The 24,243-nt window shown below is 41.1% G+C and overlaps 1 protein-coding gene across 13 annotated transcripts in view; it reads right to left on the minus strand.

Moving 5' to 3' along the window:
• FRMD4B (FERM domain containing 4B) overlaps positions 1 to 24,243 on the minus strand; it is a 324,897-nt gene that overhangs the window by 35,201 nt on the left and 265,453 nt on the right. For all 13 annotated transcript variants that reach the window (XM_045493504.1, XM_045493497.1, XM_045493503.1 and 10 more), the window contains 4 exons: positions 9,082 to 9,165; positions 6,881 to 6,946; positions 4,126 to 4,183; positions 1,711 to 1,797 (listed from right to left, as the gene is read on the minus strand). In XM_045493504.1, coding sequence (XP_045349460.1) covers positions 1,711 to 1,797; positions 4,126 to 4,183; positions 6,881 to 6,946; positions 9,082 to 9,165 — 295 coding nt within the window. The remainder of the gene's footprint in view (positions 1 to 1,710; positions 1,798 to 4,125; positions 4,184 to 6,880; positions 6,947 to 9,081; positions 9,166 to 24,243) is intronic.

Below are 24,243 nucleotides of genomic sequence, written 5' to 3' on the forward strand. Positions count from 1 at the left end.
TTAAAATAAATAACTATAAATAGAAATGATTTTGAACAAAAGTGTATGCCTGTCATTTCTCACATTATTTATTACAGATTTGGTCTTCAAGGCACATTTTCAACTAGGAACAACATTATTCATATCCCTCCTGGAAACTGAGTATATCTTACTTCAATTGATCTTGGTCACAGGGTTCACAGAGACACAATTGTAATTATATGACTGCATACATGCTCTCTTACTGTCCCTCACACAGATGGATATCGGCTGTGAGATGATGTGTTATTATTTTTAGCGATGATTTCTGATAAAGAGCCTCAATGCCCAATAGTCTGCTCCCCTTGGCCACCCTTTTGTGTTGTTTGTGTGAGATTCACAACCATAAAGTGGGGAGAAAAGAGGAGCTTTCTTATTTTCTTAAAGAAAGATGGTGCACATTGATAGAAGCTGAAAACGCACAGAGAATGAAGAACACTGTGGTATGATTACAAGGGTCGCTTTAGGAACAATATGGCTGTTTTTCTAATAGACATTAAAGCAGGAGACAGATGGAAATGGTAGGAGTTATTTAAGGCTGCGATGTCGGAGTGTGATAACACATGGTCTGCTATTATAGGCCATTGTTCCACTGCAGTGACTCCCAGTGATGGCAGGAGAGCATAGGGAGGGCAGCAAAAGCAGCCAGAGCTGTATGAGTAAGCCTTTATGTCATTATAATGCACAGGGGGCCAGGGCAGGCGGGTGGCGATCTATATGGACTCATCCATTCTCACGTGGGCAAAAAAGTATGGTACGTCTGTGCTCGGATCAGGAGAGCTACATAGCCAAAGTCCAAAACGAAAATAATTCAATTTATTAGCTCTGGAAAACCCAAACCTGATAGAGTTCCCTTCCATATACAGCATGTGACATAATTTTCTTTACAAATAGCAGGCAGGTTTAGCGTAGAAAACTGTGAAACAAAGATAAGTGAAAATAGCAGCGGTAGTAAAAAGATTAGTCGTAACTGTATTACGGAGAGGGAACCAGCACCAAAGAATCTGGCTTCTCTCTTCACAATTCATCCATCTGTTTATCCATCCAGTGCAAACAAGCATATATATGTATGTGTATGTACATACCTATGTAATTTACATATAAACTTATACTAACATTACATATAATTACGTGTATAAATATATCGTATCTATATAACAGATCGATATATAAAATTTAGAAAACAAAATGCCATCATCATGTTCAAATGGCCTTAAAATAGAAATCTAGGGGTGCCTGAGTGGCTCAGTAGGTTAAGCGTCTGACTCTTGATTTCAGCTTGGGTCAGGATCTCAGAGTTGGGGGATCGAGCCCTGCATGGGGCTATGTGCTGAGCCTGCATGGGATTCTCTGCCCCTCTCCCCTGCTCACGCTCTCTCTCAAAATAAATAATACACATTAAAAAGAGAGTAATCTAATTGTATGCCTTTATAAATGAAACTGTGACCAACATCCTTAAATCTTAGTACATAACTTTATTTCCTTAGAGTAAATGATCAGATCAGAATCACTGTATAAAGGAACATAAATTAGTTATAAAAAGTATTTTTCACTTAACCCGAGCCTCCTCTGAACCCACAGCTTCACTAACCAAAGTTCTTTGTCTGAGACTGTTCGGTGCCCCTTAAAGCAATGTTGCCAAATCCAGAGCAGCTCAGGTTCTCCTAAGTGTCTAAAATGATTCATACTTACTTTCCGAGGTTTCACTTTATCTTGCAGATCATACTGGCCGATTCCTTTGTAGCTGATTCCAAGCCACCAAGGAAGTCCTTGTTTATCCTGGAAAATGGAAAAGGATGAGAACTGAGCCCTTAATTGTTCGATCTTCTAGAGCTGAAGATCTACTAATTTCATAATTTACCAAGTTTCAGCTAGTCAAAATAAAGCTGGCTTGGTAAACAAAACATTACTTACACACCTACCTTGTTTTTAAAATGCCTTCAAATAAGATCTTTAAGTTAAAACAGATTAATACTATCAATACCACCAAAAAGGATGAAACATTACTGTCTTGACTGAACAGCTGGAGAGAAGAAATAAAATGTAAAAACGAATCCAGAGTATAAAGCCAGTTATCCATTTAAAAAAGAAAAGAAAGAAAAAAGAGAAAGAAAAAAAAAAAGCTCTCTGCTCTCTTGATTAGAAACCAACTATAAAGGTCAGGGAAGTTTCCAAAGAATTATAAAGATGAGAAAAGAGGTCCCAAACCTGATGTTTATAATCCAGTTAACAGTGAGCATGGGAATACTGAAAAGCTCTTTTGGAGAACTGTACGATTCAATGGCAGGATGTTTGAATAATCACTTTGAGGTACATATGGGGAGGGGAGGAATTTTTTTTTTTCATAAATCTTTTTTTTTTTCCCCAAAATCTTTTAGGTCTTGCCAAAGTAAAGGATGCATTGACACAAGGAAAGAAAAATTTAGGCTTAAACATATACCTGTATACAAACAAATTAAGAATCAGGAGAAATTAGAGGCGCTTGGGTGGCTCAGTCGGTTGAGTGTCCAACCTGATTTCGGCTCAGGTCATGATCTCATGGTCCATGAGTTCGAGCCCCACATTGGGCTACTCACTGACAGTGAGGAGTCTGTTTGGGATTCTCTCTCTGCCCCTCTCCTGCTCGCTCACACACACACACACACACACACACACACACACACACACTCTCTCTCTCTCTCTCTCTCTCTCTCTCTCTCTCTCAAAATGAATAAACTTAAAAAAAATAATCTGTAGAAATTAAAGTTGAATTGGTACTTATTTTTAGTACAAGGTGCCCTCATTATGCAAGTATTTATTATTCAATCCCCTACCATTTTGAATTGCAAACACTGTTGTAACTGGAAAAGTCACTCAAGATTGATCAACGATAAAATTATTCCCTTCAAACAAGATTCCCTCCTTAACACAGCTTTATCCCTTACCATCTCAAAATATTTCTTAGTCTCTCCCTGCTTGAAAACACCTGAAAACAATACACAAATACAAACTATACCAATTGAAAATTGGTATTGCAAATTCTGCAAAAATTTGAGAACTTTATGAAGTATTGAAATGACAATGTAGAGTTTATGATTCTTGGGACACCCAGCTGGCTCAGTTGGTGAAGCATGTAACTCTTGATCTTGGGGTTGTGAGTTCGAGCCCCACATTGGGTGTAAAGATTACTTAAAAATAAAATTAAAAAAAAAAAAAGAAAGTTTATGATTCCCAGATAAAGGGGCTATCAAGAGAATATCTGGGGGGCGCCTAGGGGGCTCAGTTGGTTAACCATCTGACTTCAGCTCAGGTCATGATCTCACAGTTTGTGAGTCTGAGCCCTCCATTGGGCTCTGTGCTGACAGCTGAGTCTGGAGCCTGCTTTGGATTCTGTGTCTCCCTCTCTCTCTCTGCCCCTCCCCAGCTCACACTCTGTCTCTCTCTCTCTCTCTCAAAAATAAATAAATATTAAAAAATTTTTTTTTAAAAAGAGAGGGGAGCTTGGGTGGCTCAGTCAGTTAAGTGTCCGACTTTGGCTAAGGTCATGAACTCACAGATCAAGGGTTTGAGCCCCACATCAGGCTCTGTGCTGACAGCTCAGTCTTTAACCTGCTTCAAATTCTGTGTGTGTGTCTCTCTCTCTGCCCCTCCCCCCAATCATGCTCTGTCTCTCTCTGTCTCAAAAACACATAAACATAAAAAAATTTTAATTAAAAACAAAGAGAATATCTGGTAGCATTAGGCAGGTGAACAACTGGGGAAGAGAAATAGCAGCTAAAATAGATAAAAGGAATAGATGTGCCAAAACAGAATAATCTGAGTATGTTAGGATTAATAGGGATTTGTGGAAAACATCTGAACACAGCAAGTATTTTGCAAAAAGAGCGTGCTTTATAATTTGCTATCAATGACAAGGCATAATCAGGTTTTTGTAAAAAACAAAAAAAAATCAATCGTATTTTTATTATTTTTTAAATAAGTAATTAATTTTGTTTTTAGGCTAAAATTTACAGAGATAATTTGCACAAATATGCATATTAATTTATGTGATTTTAGAAGTTGGTGCTATTCACTAATTCCCAAAGTCACATGGGTATTATGAAAGCTTGGTCATGTAAAAGTATTTACCTTTACTGCATAATAATGGACTCCATAGGTTGGTAGAGCTTCTACTATTTTCATATACCTATGAAAAATGAGTAGTATATATTATAATCTCTTCATAAATTAGAGGATCCTTTTGGGAAAAATGATGTACAGAAGCACAATTTGTATGTACTTTCCTCATTACAACCATGACTAATGTCTTTGACTACAGTAGAAATAGAATAAGCCATTCTAGGGAGTAATATATTTTACTTTACCCAAATGGTAGGAAGTTGCTAACAAAACTTCAATTTCCAAAAGCTACAGGAAATGTTAATTTCTGCATATTAAGATTTCTACGGCTTAGAACATACTGTACTGTATCGTAAACCCAAATTGCAAGTATTTTTTAAACTAAGCACTTAATGATGCAAAGCAATGAGAATCAGCTTCTGAGTCATGCTTGTAGTAAGTAAAAAATAAAACAATTCTGGGGCACCTGGCTGGCTTAGTCGGTAGAGCACATGGGGTTGATCTTGGGGTTGTGAGCTGGAGCCCCGTGTTGGGCATAGAGATTACAAACACACGTACATACATACATAAGTACATAAACAGTTAAAAAAATAAACTGATCCTATTTACTGACTACTAAACTCTCAGGAATATATGCTTTACTCTTAGGTCTAAACTCTAATAAGAAATATGTACCTAAAAAGGGTGAATTTTACTATATACTGTACATACAATTTTGTTGTATTTAAAAAATGTGTTCCCCAAAATAAAAATTAATGATGCTACTATTTACTATTTTTAATTCAACAAATATTTATTGTGTACTTCTAAGGTTTTATAGAGTGAATTATATTGTGTAAGACTTCCTCTCTGTTCACAAAGACTTGAGGTTCCTGTTTAGTACAAGTGGACTTTTTTTTTTTAACTTTTTAAAAAATGTTTATTTATTTTTGAGAGCTAGAGAGACAGAGTACAAGTGGGGGAGGGACAGAAACAGAGGGAGACACAGAATCTGACAGGCTCCAGGCTGTGAGCTGTCAGCACAGAGCTCAGCACAGAGCCCAACACGGGGCACCAACTCACCAACCACGAGATCATGATCATGATCATGGCTGAAATCAGCCACTTAACCGAATGAGCCACCCAGGCGCCCCTCAAGTGGACTTTTTAATGCCATTTTGAATATCAATTGCTCTGGATTTTGTAATCAATACTTCGATACTTTTTAAAAAGTAAATGACCTATATGTAAATGAATGTAAGAAGAGGTTAGGTAAATGGGGGCACCTGGGTGGCTCAGTCGGTAAGCATTCGGTTTCAGCTCAGGTCATTATTTCACGGTTTGTGAGTTCAAGCCCTGCATTGGGCCCTCTGCTGTCAGCAGAGAGCCGCTTAGGATCCTCTGACCCCCTCTGCCTCTCCCCTGCTTGTGCTCTCTCTCTCTCTGTCTCAAAAATAAACAAACATTAAAGAAAAGAGAGAGAGGTTAATGGTAAATGTGCCAACAACATTCAACAAGTACACTGCACAGCCAAGATCCTAACAGAGAGTTGGATTCCATGGTCTAGAGCTTTAACCACCAAGTTAGTCTCGTATTTGGAGCCACAACGATAATGATCAGGGGAAGTAAAAGGACTCTGCATTTAAGCAAGGGCACTTCATAACATGCTCATTAGCCTAACCTAAAATCCTTCAGGGAAAATTGTTACACCTCTTTTGTCCCTCCCAGAAAACAGGAACAATGAGTTCAAATGTCAAGGGTTCAATTTCAGGACTGCTAATTTTTGATTTCTGCCTTGGAGATCACAGGGTGTTTTGTGATGAAAAGGAGATTAGTGCCAGTGGTGGAGGTGTGAGGGAAATCTACACACTGGCCAGAGGAATAGCAATCTCCAAGTTCTTATTTCAGTTCTTATGTGCTCGGAGCGACATTCCCGCAGGTTTTTATAAGAACGTCTATGGCCATAAAAGTTATTCTACAATTACTAGAACAATAATGCTATATTCATTTTTTTAGTTTTTTATAATTTTAAAATTTTAACGTAGCTTGTGAAGTACTGTTAATAAATGAATGGTTACTTTATAAGTCTAAAATGCAGAAATAGGGGCACCTGGCTGGCTTAGTCGGTAGAGCATGTGACTCTTGATCTCTGGGTTGTGAGTTCAAGCCCCATATTAGGTATAGAGATTACTTAAAAATAAAAACTAAAAAAAAAAAAAAAATAGAATAACAGGCAGAAATATATCACTATGGTCTGTTATTGGTAGCATGAAGATATAGACAACCCAACACCAACACTGTATGCTCCACCCAAAAGCTGGGCAACCACACATGGCCTCCAGATAGGTTTTCTTTGGCTCAGATTGTAATAAAATTTTCTTAAAATTGCTTTGCAGTGTTTAAATTGGGATTTAAAAATCAGAATTTCCAGTACTTCTTAGACAGTATCAGGTCTGACAACATTAGGTCTGATTTCCGAAACTGAATCACCTTCCCTCTACCCAGGATAATAGCTCTCCAGCTCACCTCAATCCCCACCATTCCCTATTACCCTACACCTGGCCTACATGTCTCATTTTTGCTACCTGCCTGACACTGGTAGGCCTCTGAATTGATGACATCAACTATGGAATGACCCAAGGCATTTTATAATTCATATGAAGGTATTTCTAACCAGATGGGGACTATATACAAACAAAATATACAACAGAAATCATTTCAGATGATTTCTTCAAATAGGAGACATTAAAATTATATCTAAGCAAAAGGAAAGACAGATACTTACTGAACCACAGCTTGACCCCGGGTCAGACCTTTGATTTTCAAATAATGCTCAATCACCCTGTCCTCACTGTGAAACAAGCAAATAAGAAATATGGCAATGTATGATTACATGAGATACAGACTCATTTTCAAGATTCTCAGGTGGCTTATTGAGAAACAAGAAAAATGCCTTCACTAACCTGTTTGGGATACAGAAGCTGGATGACTTTTGTTTTTGTAGCACATGGATTTCTGAACTTCAGACAAGACTACCTCATCATGATTTCTGATTTAAATTTTATATGCTATATAATATATTAATATGTTTTAAAACTTAATCTATTGGAAAAGAACAGGATTTCAATTTATCAAATGAAAAACTAGTATTTTTTGCCATAATTGAATGGGACAAAACAAATACAAAATAATGTCACTAAATGCTAAGTAGTGAGCCTTGCTAGGGAAATTAAAAGGCTTAAAAAAAGAGATCAGCAAGTATTAAATACATTTTTAAAAATTATCCATGAAGATTTAGAAAGGATTAAAACTGTTCTGAGCCTTGTGCAATCCAAAACACTCTCTTGTCACTTACTACCTGGGGAAACAATGTTTTCAGAGAAAACCCTTCATTATTGTCCCAGCATAAAACTTGTTGACTGGAGGGGCACCTGGCTGGCTTAGTCAGTAGAACATGAGACTCTTGATCTTGGGGTCATGGGTTTGAGCCTCACATTGGAGGCAGAGATTACTTAATAAAAAAAAAAAAGTTAAAAAAAAAAAACAACAACTTGTTGGTGAGAAAGGCAGAACTAGGCTGCAGTCTGTCACCTTTAGAAAACAATTTTTTTAAAATGTTTATTTTATTTATTTTTGAGAGAGACCATAAGCGGGGCAGGGGCAGAGAGAGAGGGATACACAAAACCTGAAGCAGGCTCCAGGCTCTGATCTCTCAGCACAGACTCAGATGAGGGGCTTGAACTCATGAACCACAAGATCATGACCTGACCCGAAGTTGGACGCTTAACCGACTGAGCCACCCAGGCACCCCTGAAGTCTGTCACCTTTGCTGTCACTGAGCTACTGTTCTTTTCTTTCAGATACCTATCATATCTCAAATATAACCTAGAAAGATAAATGTTTTTATCTCTACACAACCAGTAATCAGTGGTAAAAGGCCTTTTTTTTTTTTTTTTTCTTAAGAAACTATCACTTAACAATGATTTGTTTGGAAGATTCCAGACTGAGGAAGGAATGTAGCCTCAGTACACACTTTCACTCTTTATTTGGGAACTGCAGTCCAACTTCCATTATTAAAGCTATTCATCGGGGAGCCTGGGTGGCTCAGTCACTTAACCGTCTGACTCTTGATTTTGGCTCAGGTCATGACTTCATGGTTCATGAGTTTGAGTCCTGTGTTGGGCTCTGTGCTGTCAGCGTGGAGCCTGCTTGGGATTCTCTCTCTCTCTTTCTCTGCTGGTCCCCCACGTCTCCACTCAAAATAAATGAACTTTAAAAAAACCACTCTTCATGTTGAATATTTATTTTGTAATCCATTTTTTTTAATGGAAAGTAAAACTATTTTCAAGATTCAAAGCCCTAAATCAAGGAAACTATATTTAAAGGGGCTGTAACTAATTCAAGGGGGAAAAACATATCCTACCAGGAAAAATGTTGAATGGAAAATGGGTACTATGGCTTCATTAAAATAATTAATGAATTTAATGAATTTAATGAATTAATGCATTTAATGGAATTAAAATAATCCCAACAAATGGAATCACTCAAAATACACAACAATTTTTGGCCATGGGAGAAACCTCTGTTCACTCAGGTAATTTCTGGGTAGTGAGAAAACCTCTATCCAAGGAAATTTGTATTTTATGACACGTATATTACACGCTGCTAGATTAAGGCCACATCACACAGTGACTGCACACGTACTGAGCATTATGTTCCCTTAAAAGCATATTCTATACAGACTTTTTGCGTGTGTGAATGAGAAAGCATGCAGCTACTCTTCACTAATGACTACAATTATGGTACAACGATCTCCAGTAAGTTCTGACAAGACCCTTTCACGGAAAGGATCAGGTCTACTTATGGTCACCCTGACACATGTGATTTGATACTTTCTGCACTCATATCTTTTAGTTTCCTGAAAAGCACGCAGTTCTCAATGGAGGCTATGACAACGGGGTCACCTGTTGTCCTGCTTTGGCTTACCAGTAAGCCAGGGATGGATGTTCCTGAAGGGTTTTGGTTGGAAAGGCTGGTAATGTCTTTAAGTCTTTCCTGGCATTTTCATCACTGAAAAGAAGAGTAATGCAGTAATGTCAGTCACTGTTACCTAAACTATCATCCAAGCTAGTCACCAGATGAAATCTGGTAAGTAATGACACTACACCGGGCTGTAGCAAAATGTGGTCAGCACATAAGGCTACGGATTCAATTCCCCCAAAGGACAACCTGCCGAACCATGTGACATTTTGAAGTTTTTAAAAAGACACACACAAAAATTAAAATAACGGTATTCAGGTGCCATAATCCCATTTTCCTTACTCTCCTGATAAACCTGCAGCTATTTTTATTGTATATTTCTATGTATAGCTATTCTGTTACCTAATTATTATTATAACTGTGGATATCCCATATTCCATTTTCACACAGCATTCTTCAAATTTTATTACACACCTTCTCTGTGTGCCTATAGCACTCTCATAGTGATCTTCAGTGGCACATAATCTTCACCATGCTGGAATATTGATTATCATAAAACCACTCATATAGTATTATCACTTTCTCATAAAAGGTATCAATTCAATAAAAAGGTTTGTATAGACTTTACTATTACTTGTCTGTTGTTTCCTTACCATGCTCTGAAATAAAATGGATCAAGTTGGCCATTTGTGAAAAACTCTTGAAAGAAGAGGACTTGAAAACGTGTGTCTAATGAAACCCTAGATATCGTTCAAATTGCATCAAGTGAACTAAAAATGTACCTCCGTGAGGTCAGCTATTATCTCACTGTAAAATGGCAACATTCTAGTTGTCAAAAGAGACAATTTTGGGGGGCGCCCAGCTGGCTCAGTCGAGAGAACATGCAACTCTTGATCTCGGGGTTGTGAGTTCGACCCCATATTGGGTGTATACAGCTTACTTAAAAATTAATAAATAAAAAAGAGAGGGGTGTGGTCTTCGTGGAACTTAACAGAAGGAAGAACAGGTAATACAATGCAGTCATAGCTGGTCCTCTCAAAAATTGCCCCAAGTATTTAAGGGTAGTCTATGAAAAAACAGACATGACTCTCTGGGGTCTATCAGAGCCTGGGATAAGTACATGAACAGCTATTAAAAATCCTGACCAAACTGGCATCCATCCATCAGCCCACTGGTAGCTCTTCAACTGTCCACTGCTTCATCTCTTTCCCAGAACCTATCGTTTGTGGAGAGTCAGGCACCATGCAAGACACTTTTTAGGCATTATATACCTGACCTAAGTCTCACCATGACTCCTTCCAGGTGGTAGGTACCGTTATTATCCATGCTTTACAGGTAAGAGGGAGAGGCTTCCAGAAGTAAGCCCCTCACTTAGTGTCTCACAGCCACTATGTAGAGAAGCCAGAAGGCAAACCCAGTCTGCTTGGCTTTAAAAGACAAGATCAGGCGGTGCCTGGGTGGCTCAGAAGGCTGAGCATCCCACTTCGGCTCGGGTCACAGTCTTGTGATTCATGAGTGTGAGCCCCACATCGGGCTCTGTGCTGACAGCTCAGAGTCCGCTTCTGGATCCTCTGTCCCTCCCCCCCACTCCTGTTCTCTCAAAAATAAATAAACATTCACAAAAAATGACAAGACCATAACCTGATTCCCTGACAGACCCTCGGAGTGGCATTCCAGAGAGCACATTCTCATCTTGGGCAAGGCATAGCTCCCCTTCACCCTCACCCCCTGGTTACAAAGGAAAACACGGAACCAATTATTTTCAAGATCCATCATTTATGCATTTTCACACCAGCTTCCCAGGGGTTCGCCTCAGTGATTCACATTCAAAGTGATGAATGTCTCGGCTGGATGATGGAACACTGATCTTCAAGTGAATCTCCTCCGGAAGCATTCATTCAACACTTGCAGATCAAGTGTCACAGATTAACCCAGGAAACCGAGCACGGGCTGCGGCCAGGGTCTGTTTGAGGCACAGTGTATGTGCCGTATTAGAAACTGCTCATCCTGTCACCACATGAGGCTTGGTGTATACATGGCTCTCCGTCAATGTCCACAGAAATGCTGTGTTTTGGTTTTACCGTCTCATTTCCTGACCATGCCACTGAGCAACCTATACATACACTTAACTCTCTTTCACTAAGAACAGATAGAGTGGAGTATCCCCTCGCTTGGAGACACCATGATTTGCACCTGTCAACATTACATTCAAAACGAAGGTTGTGGCCTTAAGGTTCATCTTAGAGGTGAAAGATCCGGCTTTACAAATGACTACAGGAAGCAAGAAGTCACTCGGTTGTTCTTACGTAAGGATAAATCTCTCTATTCATTTGAAATCTAAGCAGTACGGCTTAATGACATTGACAATCTCGGAAAACAGGTTTGGGCTTCCTGAAAACCAAAATAGACCACAATCCGATTTATTCATATTAAAGGTCATCTGTTAACTCCCAGTAATAATATTTATTTTTCTTAATAATTTCTTTTATGCTCTGTCTTTCAAATTCGATTTCCTTTTCAAAGAAGTTGGCTTGTGAGTTTTTTATGAAGGGCAAATACATGTACATATTCTAAAATGAGAGGCTAAGGACAAATAACTTTTTGTTATTAATCATCACCACCAATTACATGTGTTTTGTTACCTTCTGGGTCTACGTGAACTGTATGCTATGTTCCAAGAACTCAGCCTAGCGTTCATTTACTTCTTTGGATTATAGTTAATTTTGTAGCAATTAAGACTCACCAGAGTGAAGGCTGCTATTCAGTTTAGACTCATTTATTTTTTCAGCAAATATGTATAGAGTATATACTGCATACCTAGCATGTAGAAACAAGTGTCATTTGATGGAGTTGCTTTTAACTTATGTGAGTAGTCAGCCAAAAGAGAGAGGAGAGAGGGGACAGAAGTAAGGGAGAGAGTTTACCCATCATTCTTTTCAATAAGCTCATGGTTGAGAATAAATGCAGAACCGGAGGTTTGAAGTTGATGCCCTTCAAGAAGGTGTTAGTTCCTGTGTCCTCAAAGTACCAGCGTCTCACAATACTGAGGTTTTTCTAGCATTTTGTAAACATGTATTAAGCATGTAATACATGTCTGCTAAACACAAGCCACTTACATGTTTAGAGCCTAACTAAAGAAACAGCTATGTGATTCAACATGAGAAAAATACTACCTGTGTTGAATTTATTGAAGATAAACTCTGGTCTTTAATATGTCATCTTTTCAAGGAATTTTCAAGAGTAATTTTAACTATACAATGGTTCCTCTTATCCACGGGGGACACGTTTCCAGAACCCAAATGGGTGTCTGAGACTGCAGATAGTCCCAAACCCTACACATAACACGTTTTTTCCTATACACACATACCCATGATAAAGTTTAATTTGTAAATCAGTCATAGTAAAAGGTTAAAAATAATTATAAAATAGAACAATGGTAACAATGTACCATCATAACAGTTACGTGAATGTGGTCTCTCTCTAAACGTATCTTACTGTGCTATACTCACCATTCTTCATATGGGATGTGAGATGACAAAATGCCTACAGGCGGAGATGCAGGGAGGTGAATGACAGGCATTGTGACCTAGTGTTAGGCTACTATTGACCTTCTGATGATTCGTCAGGGAGAGGATCATCTACTTCCAGACCTCGGGGAATTGACACCGTGGAAAGTGAAACCGCAGGTAAGTGGGGACTGCTATAGACAATCAGAATCGCCCTGGTTATCAGATGTGATAAGACGTTATTCATCTGGACATGGGGGCTGAGTAATCAACATACAACCAAAGATTAACCAGAGGCCAGTATCCTAAATAACAATGAGTATTCACTCACTAAGACGGCTAGGGTACTAATCAATCACCAGGAAGCAACTAAAATGTGCATTAATAGGGAGGCAGCTTAGGGATCATTTCAAGGAGAGTTTAAAAGGTATATACCTGAACAGGTGAGGCACAGGGATGTGCGGGCAGTGAAACTATTCTGAATATTGTAATGACACACATGACATTATGCATTTGTTAACATTTGTAAACCTGTACAATATACAGACTGAATCCCAATTGGACTATGGACGTTGGTTAACAATAATGTAATAATATTGATTCAGTTGTAACAAGCAAACCACACTAAAGCAAGATGTTAATAATAAGGGAAACCGCTGGGAGGTCAGGAGGGGAAAGAAAGAGGGGGTATATGGGAACTCCCTGGACTTCCTGCCCCAAGTTTCTGAAACCTAAAACTGCTCTAAAATAATAAGGTATATTAATGTAGAAAAGAAAGAAAGAAAAAGAAAGAAATTCACTTTAGATTAGTGGTTCTTAACTTATGTAGTTTTGCCCCTTGGGGGACATTCAGTAATGTCTTACGAAATTGTTTTTAAAGTTTTTTTTTTTTTTTTTTTTTTTTGAGAGAGAGAGTGCCCAAATGAACGGGCTTGTGCACCTGTGAGCAGGGCAGAGGGAGGGGGAGAGGGAGAGGGAGGGAGAGGGAGAGGAAGAGGGGGAGAAGGAGAGAGGGAGAGGGAGAGGGGAGGGAGAGGGACAGGGAGAGGAAGAGGGGGAGGGGGAGAGGGGGAGAGAGGGAGAGAGGGAGAGAGAATCTTAAGTGGGTTCCATGCCTGGTGTGGAGCCTGATGCGGGACTCAATCTCACCACAATCAGATTATGACCAGAGCCAAAATCAAGAATCGGAGGCTTACTTGACCTAACCACCCAGGTGCCTCCCCGTATTTTTTAATCTTAAGTAATCTCCACACCCAGCACAGGGCTCGAACTTAAACCCTGAGACCAACAGTCTCCTGTTCCACCAGCTGGGCCAGCCAGGCACCCCTTAAGACATTTTTTATAGTCATAGTTGAAAGGAGGCGTTACTGGCATCTGCTGAGTAGAGGCCAGGATGCTACTGAACATCTATTACACACAGGATAGAGCCCTAACAACAAAGAATTACCCTGTCCCAAATGTTAGCAATGTTGAGTATGAGAAACCCTGACTTGAATTATTATAAAACTCCTGATAATTCAACCCTCAAACTTTTTCTTCTTAAGCTTATTTATTCTTTTTAACCTTATTTGGAGAGAAAGCTCAACTTAGGGGGGGCAGAGAGAGAGAGAGAGAGAGAGAGAGAGAATCCCAAGCAGGCTCCACACTGTCAGCACAGAGCCTGACGAAGGGGCCAAAGCCCTGAACTGCAAGATCATGAGCTGAGCCGAAATCAAGAGTCGGAGGCTTAACCAACCAACCCAGGTGCCCCTCAACCCTAAAACTTCTAAATTGTATCTTTTAGACTTAAAGAATTACTCTCCTGTGTCACTCTCAGACTATAAATATCAGAATACAAGTACATCTTAGATACAAATGCCTATCAGGAGTCAAGTGAGAGAGGCATTAGAAATTCGACTGTCGGGGGTGGGGGGCCTGCGTGGCTCTGTTGGTTAAGTGTATGACTCCTTGTTTCAGCTCAGGTCATGATCTCAGGGTTTCCTGAGTTGGAGTCCCACATTTGACTCTGTGCTGACAGTGAAGAGCCTGCTTGGAATTCTCTCTCTCCCTCTCTCTGCCCCTCCCCTACTCACACTTGTCTCTCTCGCTCTCAAAATAAATATACTTAAAAATTAAAAAAAAAAAAAGAAAAAAAAAGAAATCCAACTGTTTAAGCTAGCTGAAAAAAGGCAGGTCAAACTTAGCATGAGAAACAGAAACACAATGGGGGATGGTGGTGACTATGAAGAAAAAAAGAAAACATTGCCCATTTGATATATTACTTAGCGTGGAGACTTGACTGTGTATGACAGAGATCAACGTTTTAATTAATTTCCCTTTATGTACAAGTCAGTCCTAGAAGGGCATGCAGTGTTCAGGGGCCCAAACTCGTCTACTGTTGCTTCACCACTCCTGGGGTATTGCTATCCTTCACAGGGTCCAAGATAGCCCATTACCATGTCCACAGTTCAGCCATCAGGTAGAGGAACAACATTACTCTACAAACCTATTACTTGAGGGGCCGAACATGAAATCTGCCCACCTTTCCTAAGACTATTGGCTGGAACAATCATACAGCTATCCCTAATTGAAAAGACACTGCCACAGCTAATCTTCACTTGGGGCAGCCACATGTCTAGCTAAAAACTCTAGTACCGTGGAGGAAAAAGGAGATTGCATATGGGGGGAAAACCATCAGACTCCACTGCTGATCGAGAGCCATCGCTTAGATGCAGGTGATTTCTGCCATGTGGGAATGTGGATCCACTATTGCCTGACGGTTACATTCTTTTTTCCGAAAATTAAGGCAAAAATCTCAGAGTTTTATGTAAGATATCTGAATTTTAAAGTACTGCCTCCACCAAAAAATGAAAATAAGAGCTAAAATGCTGTGCAGGTCATATAAAATATACTGGAGACCATCACTGTTGCTTTGCAATTTGTGACATACATGATTAGTACAGAATGAACAGGGAGATGCTTTCTCAGCAATTCAATTTGGTATCCAGTTTTAGAAAATGTATTAACAGTGCAAATTGTCAGTAGTACAAAAATAAAAGAGATACATACATGATTTCGACAAATGTGGAATCTGGACCATCCCAAATGATTATATTCTCAGGAAAGAACAAAGCTCTTTTTTTTTTTAATTGTATTAAAAAAGGTTCCTATCGTCCCTTCAAATTTAGTCATTTGTACTGTTGTAAAACATCGTTTCCTTGTGAATACATAACATCGTTTTCTTGTAAGAACCCATTTAATAGTCCATTTCTAATAAGCCACCACCAATACTGAGATGATTGAGCTGTGGACATCAGCTATAAGCATTAAAAGAGAGTACCAGAAGGACCCAAAGATGGCTGAGGCAGGCAGCCTCCCAGAAGAATGGGTTAAACCTTTCAGCAAACAGTGCACAGAAGTAGAAATCCAAACGGCCAGCAGCCAGAATCAAATATTCAGCTTCATAAGTACTCAGGGAAACACAAACTAAACCCTCAGTGAATCATCACGAAGCACCAGACTGCCAAACTTACAACAATGACAATGCCTAGTTTACACAAAGATGTAGGGCAATAGAAACTCGCATCCCTTGCTAGTGGGAATGTTAACTGGTCCGATCATTTTGGAAATTTGCATGCCCTATACCCAGAGATCCTTTCTTAGGTATATCCCTAGAGAAACTCATGCCAAAGAATAAGCTTCACAGCAGCACAGTTCACAAGAAGACAAACAAACAATCTGAATATCTCCTAACAATAGAAATGATAGAATTGTAGTGTATTCATACAATGGAATACCATACAGCAAACATATATAGCTTCACCAAACATGATGAAACTCACAAACAGTAAAAAAAGAAGCCAGACCCAAAATAATTCACAATCCCATGTTGTAAAATAAGCCACGTGAAACTAGGGATTCTTATGTAGGTGGTAAAAGTATAAAGCCAAACAAGAAAATACGTACCTCTAGGGAAAGAGGATTTTGCTGAAGGGGGAGGGGCACAGTACACAGTGGGGGGGGGGGGTGAGGGGGAGAGAGGGGTTAGAGGATCCTGGCAACGTTCCTCCCTGGGTGTGGCCATGTGGCTGTGCATTTTCGAATTTGCTCTTTAAACCAAACCTACTTGTTTTATGCATTCTTCTGTGTGATATAATTCACATCAAAAACTAAATCAGACGTGGCGAGCGGGTGGAAGCGAGGAACTGAAGAGCAAGTCCACTGTCGTGTAGAGGCCAAGAGCGCCAGCGGCCAACAAAAGCAAGAGGCTGTAACTTACTAACCAAAAAGGGAACCCAACCAGGGTGTTAGAAACCAGGGCACATTATTCTAAGGTTAATCTTGATCATTTTCAGAGTTTAGGACCAAGAAAGATTTCACGTCTGAGTGGACTGACAGTAGCTGAGAGCTTCTTTGTTCACCCTCGGAAGAACTCAGCCGGGGAATTTGCCTGGGAGCCTGAGGCCACGTGGATCCAATGAGCTTGAAGGCCCCTCCCAGCAGGTTGGCAAGCAGACAGGCAGGCAGCGCAGGGCAGGGCAAGGAGGCTCAGTTTATATGAATCAGGATCAACCTGAGAATCCAGAGGGAGGGTCTGAGAGCAGCTGGGAGGTGAGCAGCCCTGGATGGAGATGTCTCTGCCTTTCTCCAGCACTGAATGAACTCACCCTGACGGGGCATTCTTGACCTTAATGGCAATGGAAATGTTATTTTAAAGATGCACTTGACCAGAATTGCCAACAGGGACTGGTTTCTCAAGGTCCTGGCCAGAGAGAATACTCACAAATCTATAGGACTTGTTACTTCTCAGTAACTAAACCAAAAATTGCTTTTCTTCATCATGTTGGCAGGAATGTAGATGTGACATTGAAAAATATGCGTGTGCTTCATCTGATGACCTAGGTAGAACCCCTCCATTTAGGTATTCCAGATTCCAATTCTGACAGCTCTCTAGGAGGAAGCAGCCCATGACCCACCATTTCGCCAATGTGACTATTTTTTCAGGCGATGATTCCCTTTGGCATTCTCAAGCCCCCTGTCTTGGGCTCTTGTTTTTCTTCGCTGACCTCAAAAACCCTGTAGGAATGTGCCAACCTCACTCATTTTTGAGAAAGCCACGTGGCTGGCAAAACTGAGGCCACCCTTTGTGTCCGTGGGAGCACTTGTGTGGCAACAGCCACCCCCAGCAAATGTGTGCACCTGTTTGTGGCTAATTGGGCACATGCTCACAGAGACAACCAGCCACCTGCCATTCTGGGGCTGAAGTGCAGGCAGTTAGCAAACCGTGCTACTGCTTTCCAGAGCAGGCCAATCACTGAGTTCCCTTGAAGATGGCGGCTGTCTGTGCTTGGTGTAGGGGCATCCCTAGGTTTCTAGGACACTTCGAAAAAACAAGCCCCAGCCCCAACCTTCCCCCTTTTTTTTTTTTTGATGCTAAAGCTCTTCCTTACCTGAAACCCAAAGCAAAAGTGCCTAGAAAGCACATGTTAAATAAAAGAACCCAATGGAAATGACTGTAGCAACTTTCCTACACAAAAAAATAAACTAAGCTATTTAAAAAGTAACTTAGGGCTGGAGTCTTTTTCTCCATATATAACTCAAAACCCGTATTTCATAAAAATGTATATGCAGGGCACCTGACTGGCTCAGTTGGTAGAGCATGAGACTCCTCAGGGCTGTGAGCTTAAGCCCCTCATTAGGCATAGAGATTACTTTAAAACATTTAATAAAATAAATAATTAAAAAAACACTTCTGGGTAGATACAATATGTTGTTAAAAAATGTACATGTAAATGTAAAAACACTATAGTTAACGCCCGTTTAAACACTCAAGATTAAGTCTACCATGTAGTCTAAATATCATCAGAAATTAAATAAGGGGGAAAAAAGAAATTAAGTAAAAGGGTGTGAAAAGGGACATCCAGGGACTTGGGCAAGCTGTCACAGCTGGGAGTTCTAATGCTATGTTCCATGCAAACTAAAGATTTGCAGTCATTAGGAATTGTGCTAATTAAAAACATTTGCTAGTCTCCTGGCATCGCCCTGTAGAGACCCTGATGATAAGCTACTTCCTTATCTACGCTTGCTTGAAACCCATGCACTTCACTGACCGACCAGGACATGGTCATGATCATACTAGGTACAAAAAGTGCACACAATGTCGGTTACATGGTGGAGTATGTGCCGACTCAACTACTTGCTGGATCCAGGATTTAAGGATGATAGCTTGTTTAGCCATGTCATTATTAAAAGGTATCGGTTACTGTGTATAAACAGGAACTTCCTCGAGCAGTCTACTGGACTGATTAACACTCGGTGATCAGCAATTTAAGGTATGTTATCAGTTTACTTCGAGTGGTTTCTCACCGGCCAGAACGCCTTCAAACCACCCTGTTTTAATTAAAAAAAAAAAAAAAAAAAAAAAAAAAAAATCGCATTTCTTTCAGTTATCTCTGAACTTGGTCTTCTATGAAGAGTCTGGTTTATTAGCTCCTTGACTTAATAACGAGGGAGTTCTAATGGCAAATTTCTTTCTGCCAGTTCCTAGTAAGGGGACATTAAAATCGCAAGCATAAGAAACACACGAGTTATCACATCACAGTCCCCAGACCAGCAGAATCAGTATTATCTCAGAACTTGTTAGAAATGCAAATTTTTGAGTCCTGCCCCAGACCTGCTCAATCAGAAGGGCTCAAGGGGAACCCAGCAATAGAATAATAGAATACACACATCATAAAACACAAAGAGATTTTCAAAAAAGAGACAGTAATCAACCATTTAAAACAGAAAAGAAGGTCCAGGAGTATGAGGACAGTCTAGGACCTTAGTTTGGAGTCTCTGGGTGGCTGACCCAGCATGGATGCCAGGTGAACATGTCATTTAGTCCCCAAAAGAAATGCCTCGAATAACAGTTTCACACTGACTGAGCATTATTAGATGGCAGAGTCTGGGTGAAATCCTTTCCCTACAGGTGTTATCACCAGCTCCCCCATCTCACAGATGTGAAAACTGAGATTTTAGACAGATTAATTTAAACTGGCACAGTAAGGGGGCGCCTGGGTGGCTCAGTCAGTTAAGCGTCCGACTTCGGCTCAGGTCACGATCTTGGGGTCCGTGAGTTCGAGCCCCGCGTCGGGCTCTGGGCTGATGGCTCAGAGCCTGGAGCCTGCTTCCGATTCTGTGTCTCCCTCTCTCTCTGCCCCTCCCCCATTCATGCTCTGTCTCTCTCTGTCTCAAACATAAAAATAAAAAATTAAAAAAAAAAAAAAAAAACTGGCACAGTAAGAAAGTAGCAGATGTGACTCCAAACCTGTGCTTTACCCTCTTTGCCTAACTCCTCCAGATTCTAAAGAGAAGGGTCAGAAAATGGGGAAAGGGTAGTTGAGGAAGGAAAGACTCATCAGCTTAACTTGGGGCTTTGCAATTTATAAACATGGTGGCCACTAACTGGTTCTATGACAGTTTCTTGGGGGAGGACAGGTGGCTTTTTAAAGTTAGATTAATCTGGATTAGCCAAAGGCTGAATTAAACTGCATGAGAGATCTGAACACAGATAACAAAACTGAATATGTGTTTCTTGAACCAAACCAAAACAATCCTCCGTCCACAGCTGTCCCCTAACAGCAAAGATAGCAAATTTCATTAAAAAATTTTCTTGTTCTTAAAAAGCTTCAGATTCAGACCCCAGTCATTTTCAGCAGAATTTTACATCCAAACTCACCTGAATCTCACTTCAGAAAAGAAGCTCTCCACCTCAACAAAGTCTCCTTCAACCCCGCAAAGTATTCCTGATGCCCCATTTTTTTTTGCTACCGACTCAAAATTTCATAGTAAGCTCTCTGCTCCCGACCAGTTATCTCTGTTACAGGAGTCCAAGTCCTGGGAAGGGATGGAGAAAGTAGGAAACACCTAGACGCGTTCATTCATAGTCAATTGTCTGCAAGGGCAGAAAGCTAGGCTGCAACTCCCTCAGTTGTCTAATGTCATCACTGCAAATAATTAGGACAGAAAAACTGCTTACAGACCGAGGTGATTTCCCAGTAGCTACGACGAAACGCCCTCCTTGCCTTCCACCCCTCCAGACCAAACCGCAGCTGGCCGGCGCGGCGAGCTCAGCTCCTTGGGTCCAAACGCTGAGATCCCAGACGGGAAACCGGCGCACCGAGGTCTGAAGACTTCACCAAAGGCCCCGCAGGGAGGTGGCGCTACGTGTCGAGCGCCGGCAGCGGGGGAGCTGGCCCCGGGGGACTCCAGGTCCGGGACGCGGACGGGGAAGGAGGGGAGGAGGCGCAGGAGGGGACTGGAAAGCTGTAGTGGAAGCGGGGAGGGGCCGGAAAAGCCAGGCAGGCTGGTCCAGACCTCGACCGCTCCCCTCCCAGGTCACAGGGTCTTTCCATTCTTGGAATTTCCCCCCACCCCCACCCCCTCTAAATGCTTCTGGATCACACCTCCAGCCAAATCACTGAGCCTTACAGAAGTCATCTTCCAGGCCTCCCGCTGAAGCTCCCGAGTCCCCACTGCTTCCGGGGAAAGGGGTGCCCCCCCCCCTCGTCATTGAGCAAATGAAGCCCTTTCACTGGGGTTCAGGTGTGAACATGCATTTCCAGGCCGCCTCTGATCTCCAGCTCCCTCGGAGCTCTCAGCTCCTTAGCAGGACAATAAAAGAAACTGGCTTTAAAGGGGACTGTCCTGGGTGGTGCAGTGTGGCAGACAAGGGCTTGGCATTTTACTTAGAGGAACTCACTGAAGCCTCTTAGCAAACCTAGACATAGGCACTATTTCCAATTCATAGACAAGGGAACTGAGGTTTAGAAAAGTCACCTAGTGGGGTGCCTGGGTGGCTCACTGGGTTTGGCTCAGGTTGTGATCTCACAGTTTGGGAGTTTGAGCCCAACATGAGGCTCCACGCTGAGAGCTCGGAGCCTGCTTGAGATTCTCTCTTCCCCCCGCCCCCCCTGAAAATAAATAAATAATCTTCAAAAAAAATCACCTGGCTGCTCCCGCCACCGGAACTTGCACAGAGGCAGCCAGGACTTGGATGCGGGCGACTGCAAACCTTCTGCTTAGAAACATCAACAGACCAACCAACCAAGCAGCTGGCTCTCCACCTGTGACGTGCAATAATAAGGTTTGGTCTGAGAACTGAATTCAGTCCCAGGTTTCTGTGCTCTGTAGGCCTTCTGTGGTCTCAGATAAACTAACCTTGTAAGCCTTGGCTTCGTTATTATAAAAATAGGGACGGTGTCCTGTCTTCAGCAGAATGCTGTGACGGCACCTGCCTACGTTCAGTAAACGTGTTCTTGTGTTCTTTCGTTTCTGACAGTGACCAGAGGGCTTACTGAACTCTTTATTCCCCCCGTGCTCAGACCAGGCTAGGGGTGGATTATTACCACCAAGAATCCCCAGTGGGTGGTCTAGGTTAGAGTTGCCAGATTAAATACTTAGGACACACTTCTACTAAAAAAAATTATTCCTTGTTGAAGCACTATAAGGTACACCTGAAACTAATATAACACTATACGTTAAGTACAATGGAATAAAAATAATATTCATGATCTATCTAAAATTCAAATTTAAGCGGGCATCCTCTAATTTTATTTGCTAAACCTGCCAACCCTTATGGGTTGGTAATAAACAACACGGGGAGAAAACTATGGAAGCACCTTGCCAAGTCCCAAGTTGTAAGTAGTTTTAGGATTGGTTCAGCAGTGTCCACTATAACTGGTTCAAGTTCAGCTTTGAATCTTGCTCTTCCCGCATCATGACCGGTCCACAGAATTTGTATTGGACCTTCCTTATCTCAGTGCTGTACCCAAGATGCAAGGAATCTGCTTGGTGAGAAACACAGTATCCTTTCAGCTTGAATTCTTTTGCCATTAGATTTTTGTCCATGGCCTAACTTGTAACACAGGGCAAATTAACTCCGTCCATCTGCATGCTTGATAGTGATCAACTATCAAACTATTTTTTTAAGTCAAAAGAATTTCTGATAATAATGAAAATGTGATGAGAGATTTTTCTAAACATTAGCCAGCTCACTGAGGATTCTAATCGTGTCTACTTTGAAACTTCTACTCTTTCAGAAGAAAGAAAATTCGTAAGAAGGACTCAGGCTGAGAAGCAGGTTAAGGTGAAAATCTGTAAACACAGCAAAATAAAAATATTTCACGAATTCATAGGGACAGAAGGTAGAATGGTGGTTGTCAGGAGCTGGGGTAGGGGTGATGGGGCAGGGTATTTAATGGCCATAGGGTTTCAGTTTTGCTAAGATGAAGAGTTCTGGAGATTGGTTGCGTAACAATGAGAATATATTGTACACTTCTGAATTACACACTTAAAAGTGGTTAAGAATGGTAAATTTTATGTCAGTATATTTTGCTGTAAGTTTTCAAAACGATGTCTCATACAAATCTTGAGTTAGAAAAAAGGACACGTGGAAGAAAAATAATCAATACAAATCATGTTTTCTATAAAGACGGTAAAGACAAATCTGTTCCTCTCCTGGGAAACTGCCTACGAGGCAAGTGAAAATTGTTTACGGTCAGCTTGAAGCCCCACAAATTTATCCCTTCGTCCTAGATGTGTGACTCTGTGTCCTTCCTGATCACGCCAAAAGTGGACTTAACCACATCAGCCATTTGAATAGACAATAAGACTGAGTACGTGTTGTGTTCTTACTCAGTGTTTCTTGAGCCAAATGCAAAGGCACTGAAATGTGTATCAGTGAGGGGATGTAGAAGTCATTCCTCAAAATGCCATCCCTTAGTTCAGGCCGGCTCTGAATGGCTTGCCCTTCGGGGAGAGAAGCACCTGTCATGCTACTTTCTATTCCTACTGAACCCCAAATATGCAGATGTCTTAGCTGCTATCTGAAAGGCCCAGGCAAGACTGAGTTTCATATTAGTACCAAGTAGCAGAGATGGTGCAAAGGCCCGGATCCCTCCTGCCACGGGGTTGATCCTCACTGTGGTGTTAGCAGCCGTCTAAGTTATATAAAGGTAGAACTTCGGGTCTTTTATTTTCGTTTACTTGCATCAAGTCTTAAAACTGTCCAAAGCAAACTGTTCTGAAATGCAAAATACTGAAGCTGTGAAATACAAATGCCTGGATTCCTAGCCTGATTCTGCCCGTAGCTGGTGAATCAGGGCTTAGTTTTCTGTAAAACAGACATGAAAGCCCTTTCCTCACAGGGTCATTTAAGAAAAAAATTTTAATGCTTATTTATTTTTTGAGAGAGCGGGAGGGAGACAGAATGTGAGTGGTGGGGTGGGGGGAGGTGCAGAGAGAGAGGGAGACACAGAATCTGAAGCAGACTCCGGGCACTGAGCTGTATGCAGGGCTTGAACTCACGAACCATGAGATCATGACCTGAGCCAAAGTCGGACGCTTAACTGACTGAGCCACCCAGGTGCCCCTCACAGGGTCATTTTAAAGTCCGAACAAGACTGTACAGGCATTTAGAAAAATTTTTTTTAAAGTCCAAACGAGATAATCGTCTGAGAATGAGTTCTGTGAACTGCTAAGAACTGTCAAAACAGACAAAAATATTTGCTTCTATTCAAACAATGGCAATACCTTTCTTTTCTAAAAGCTACAGCAAAACAGCTTTTATAGTCTGAAATATACTTCAAACACGCTAGGCACTCAACTCAGCATATAACCATAATCCACTCAAGAATCCTCT

This window comes from Leopardus geoffroyi, chromosome A2, assembly GCF_018350155.1.
Source record: "Leopardus geoffroyi isolate Oge1 chromosome A2, O.geoffroyi_Oge1_pat1.0, whole genome shotgun sequence".
NCBI lineage: Eukaryota > Metazoa > Chordata > Mammalia > Carnivora > Felidae > Leopardus > Leopardus geoffroyi.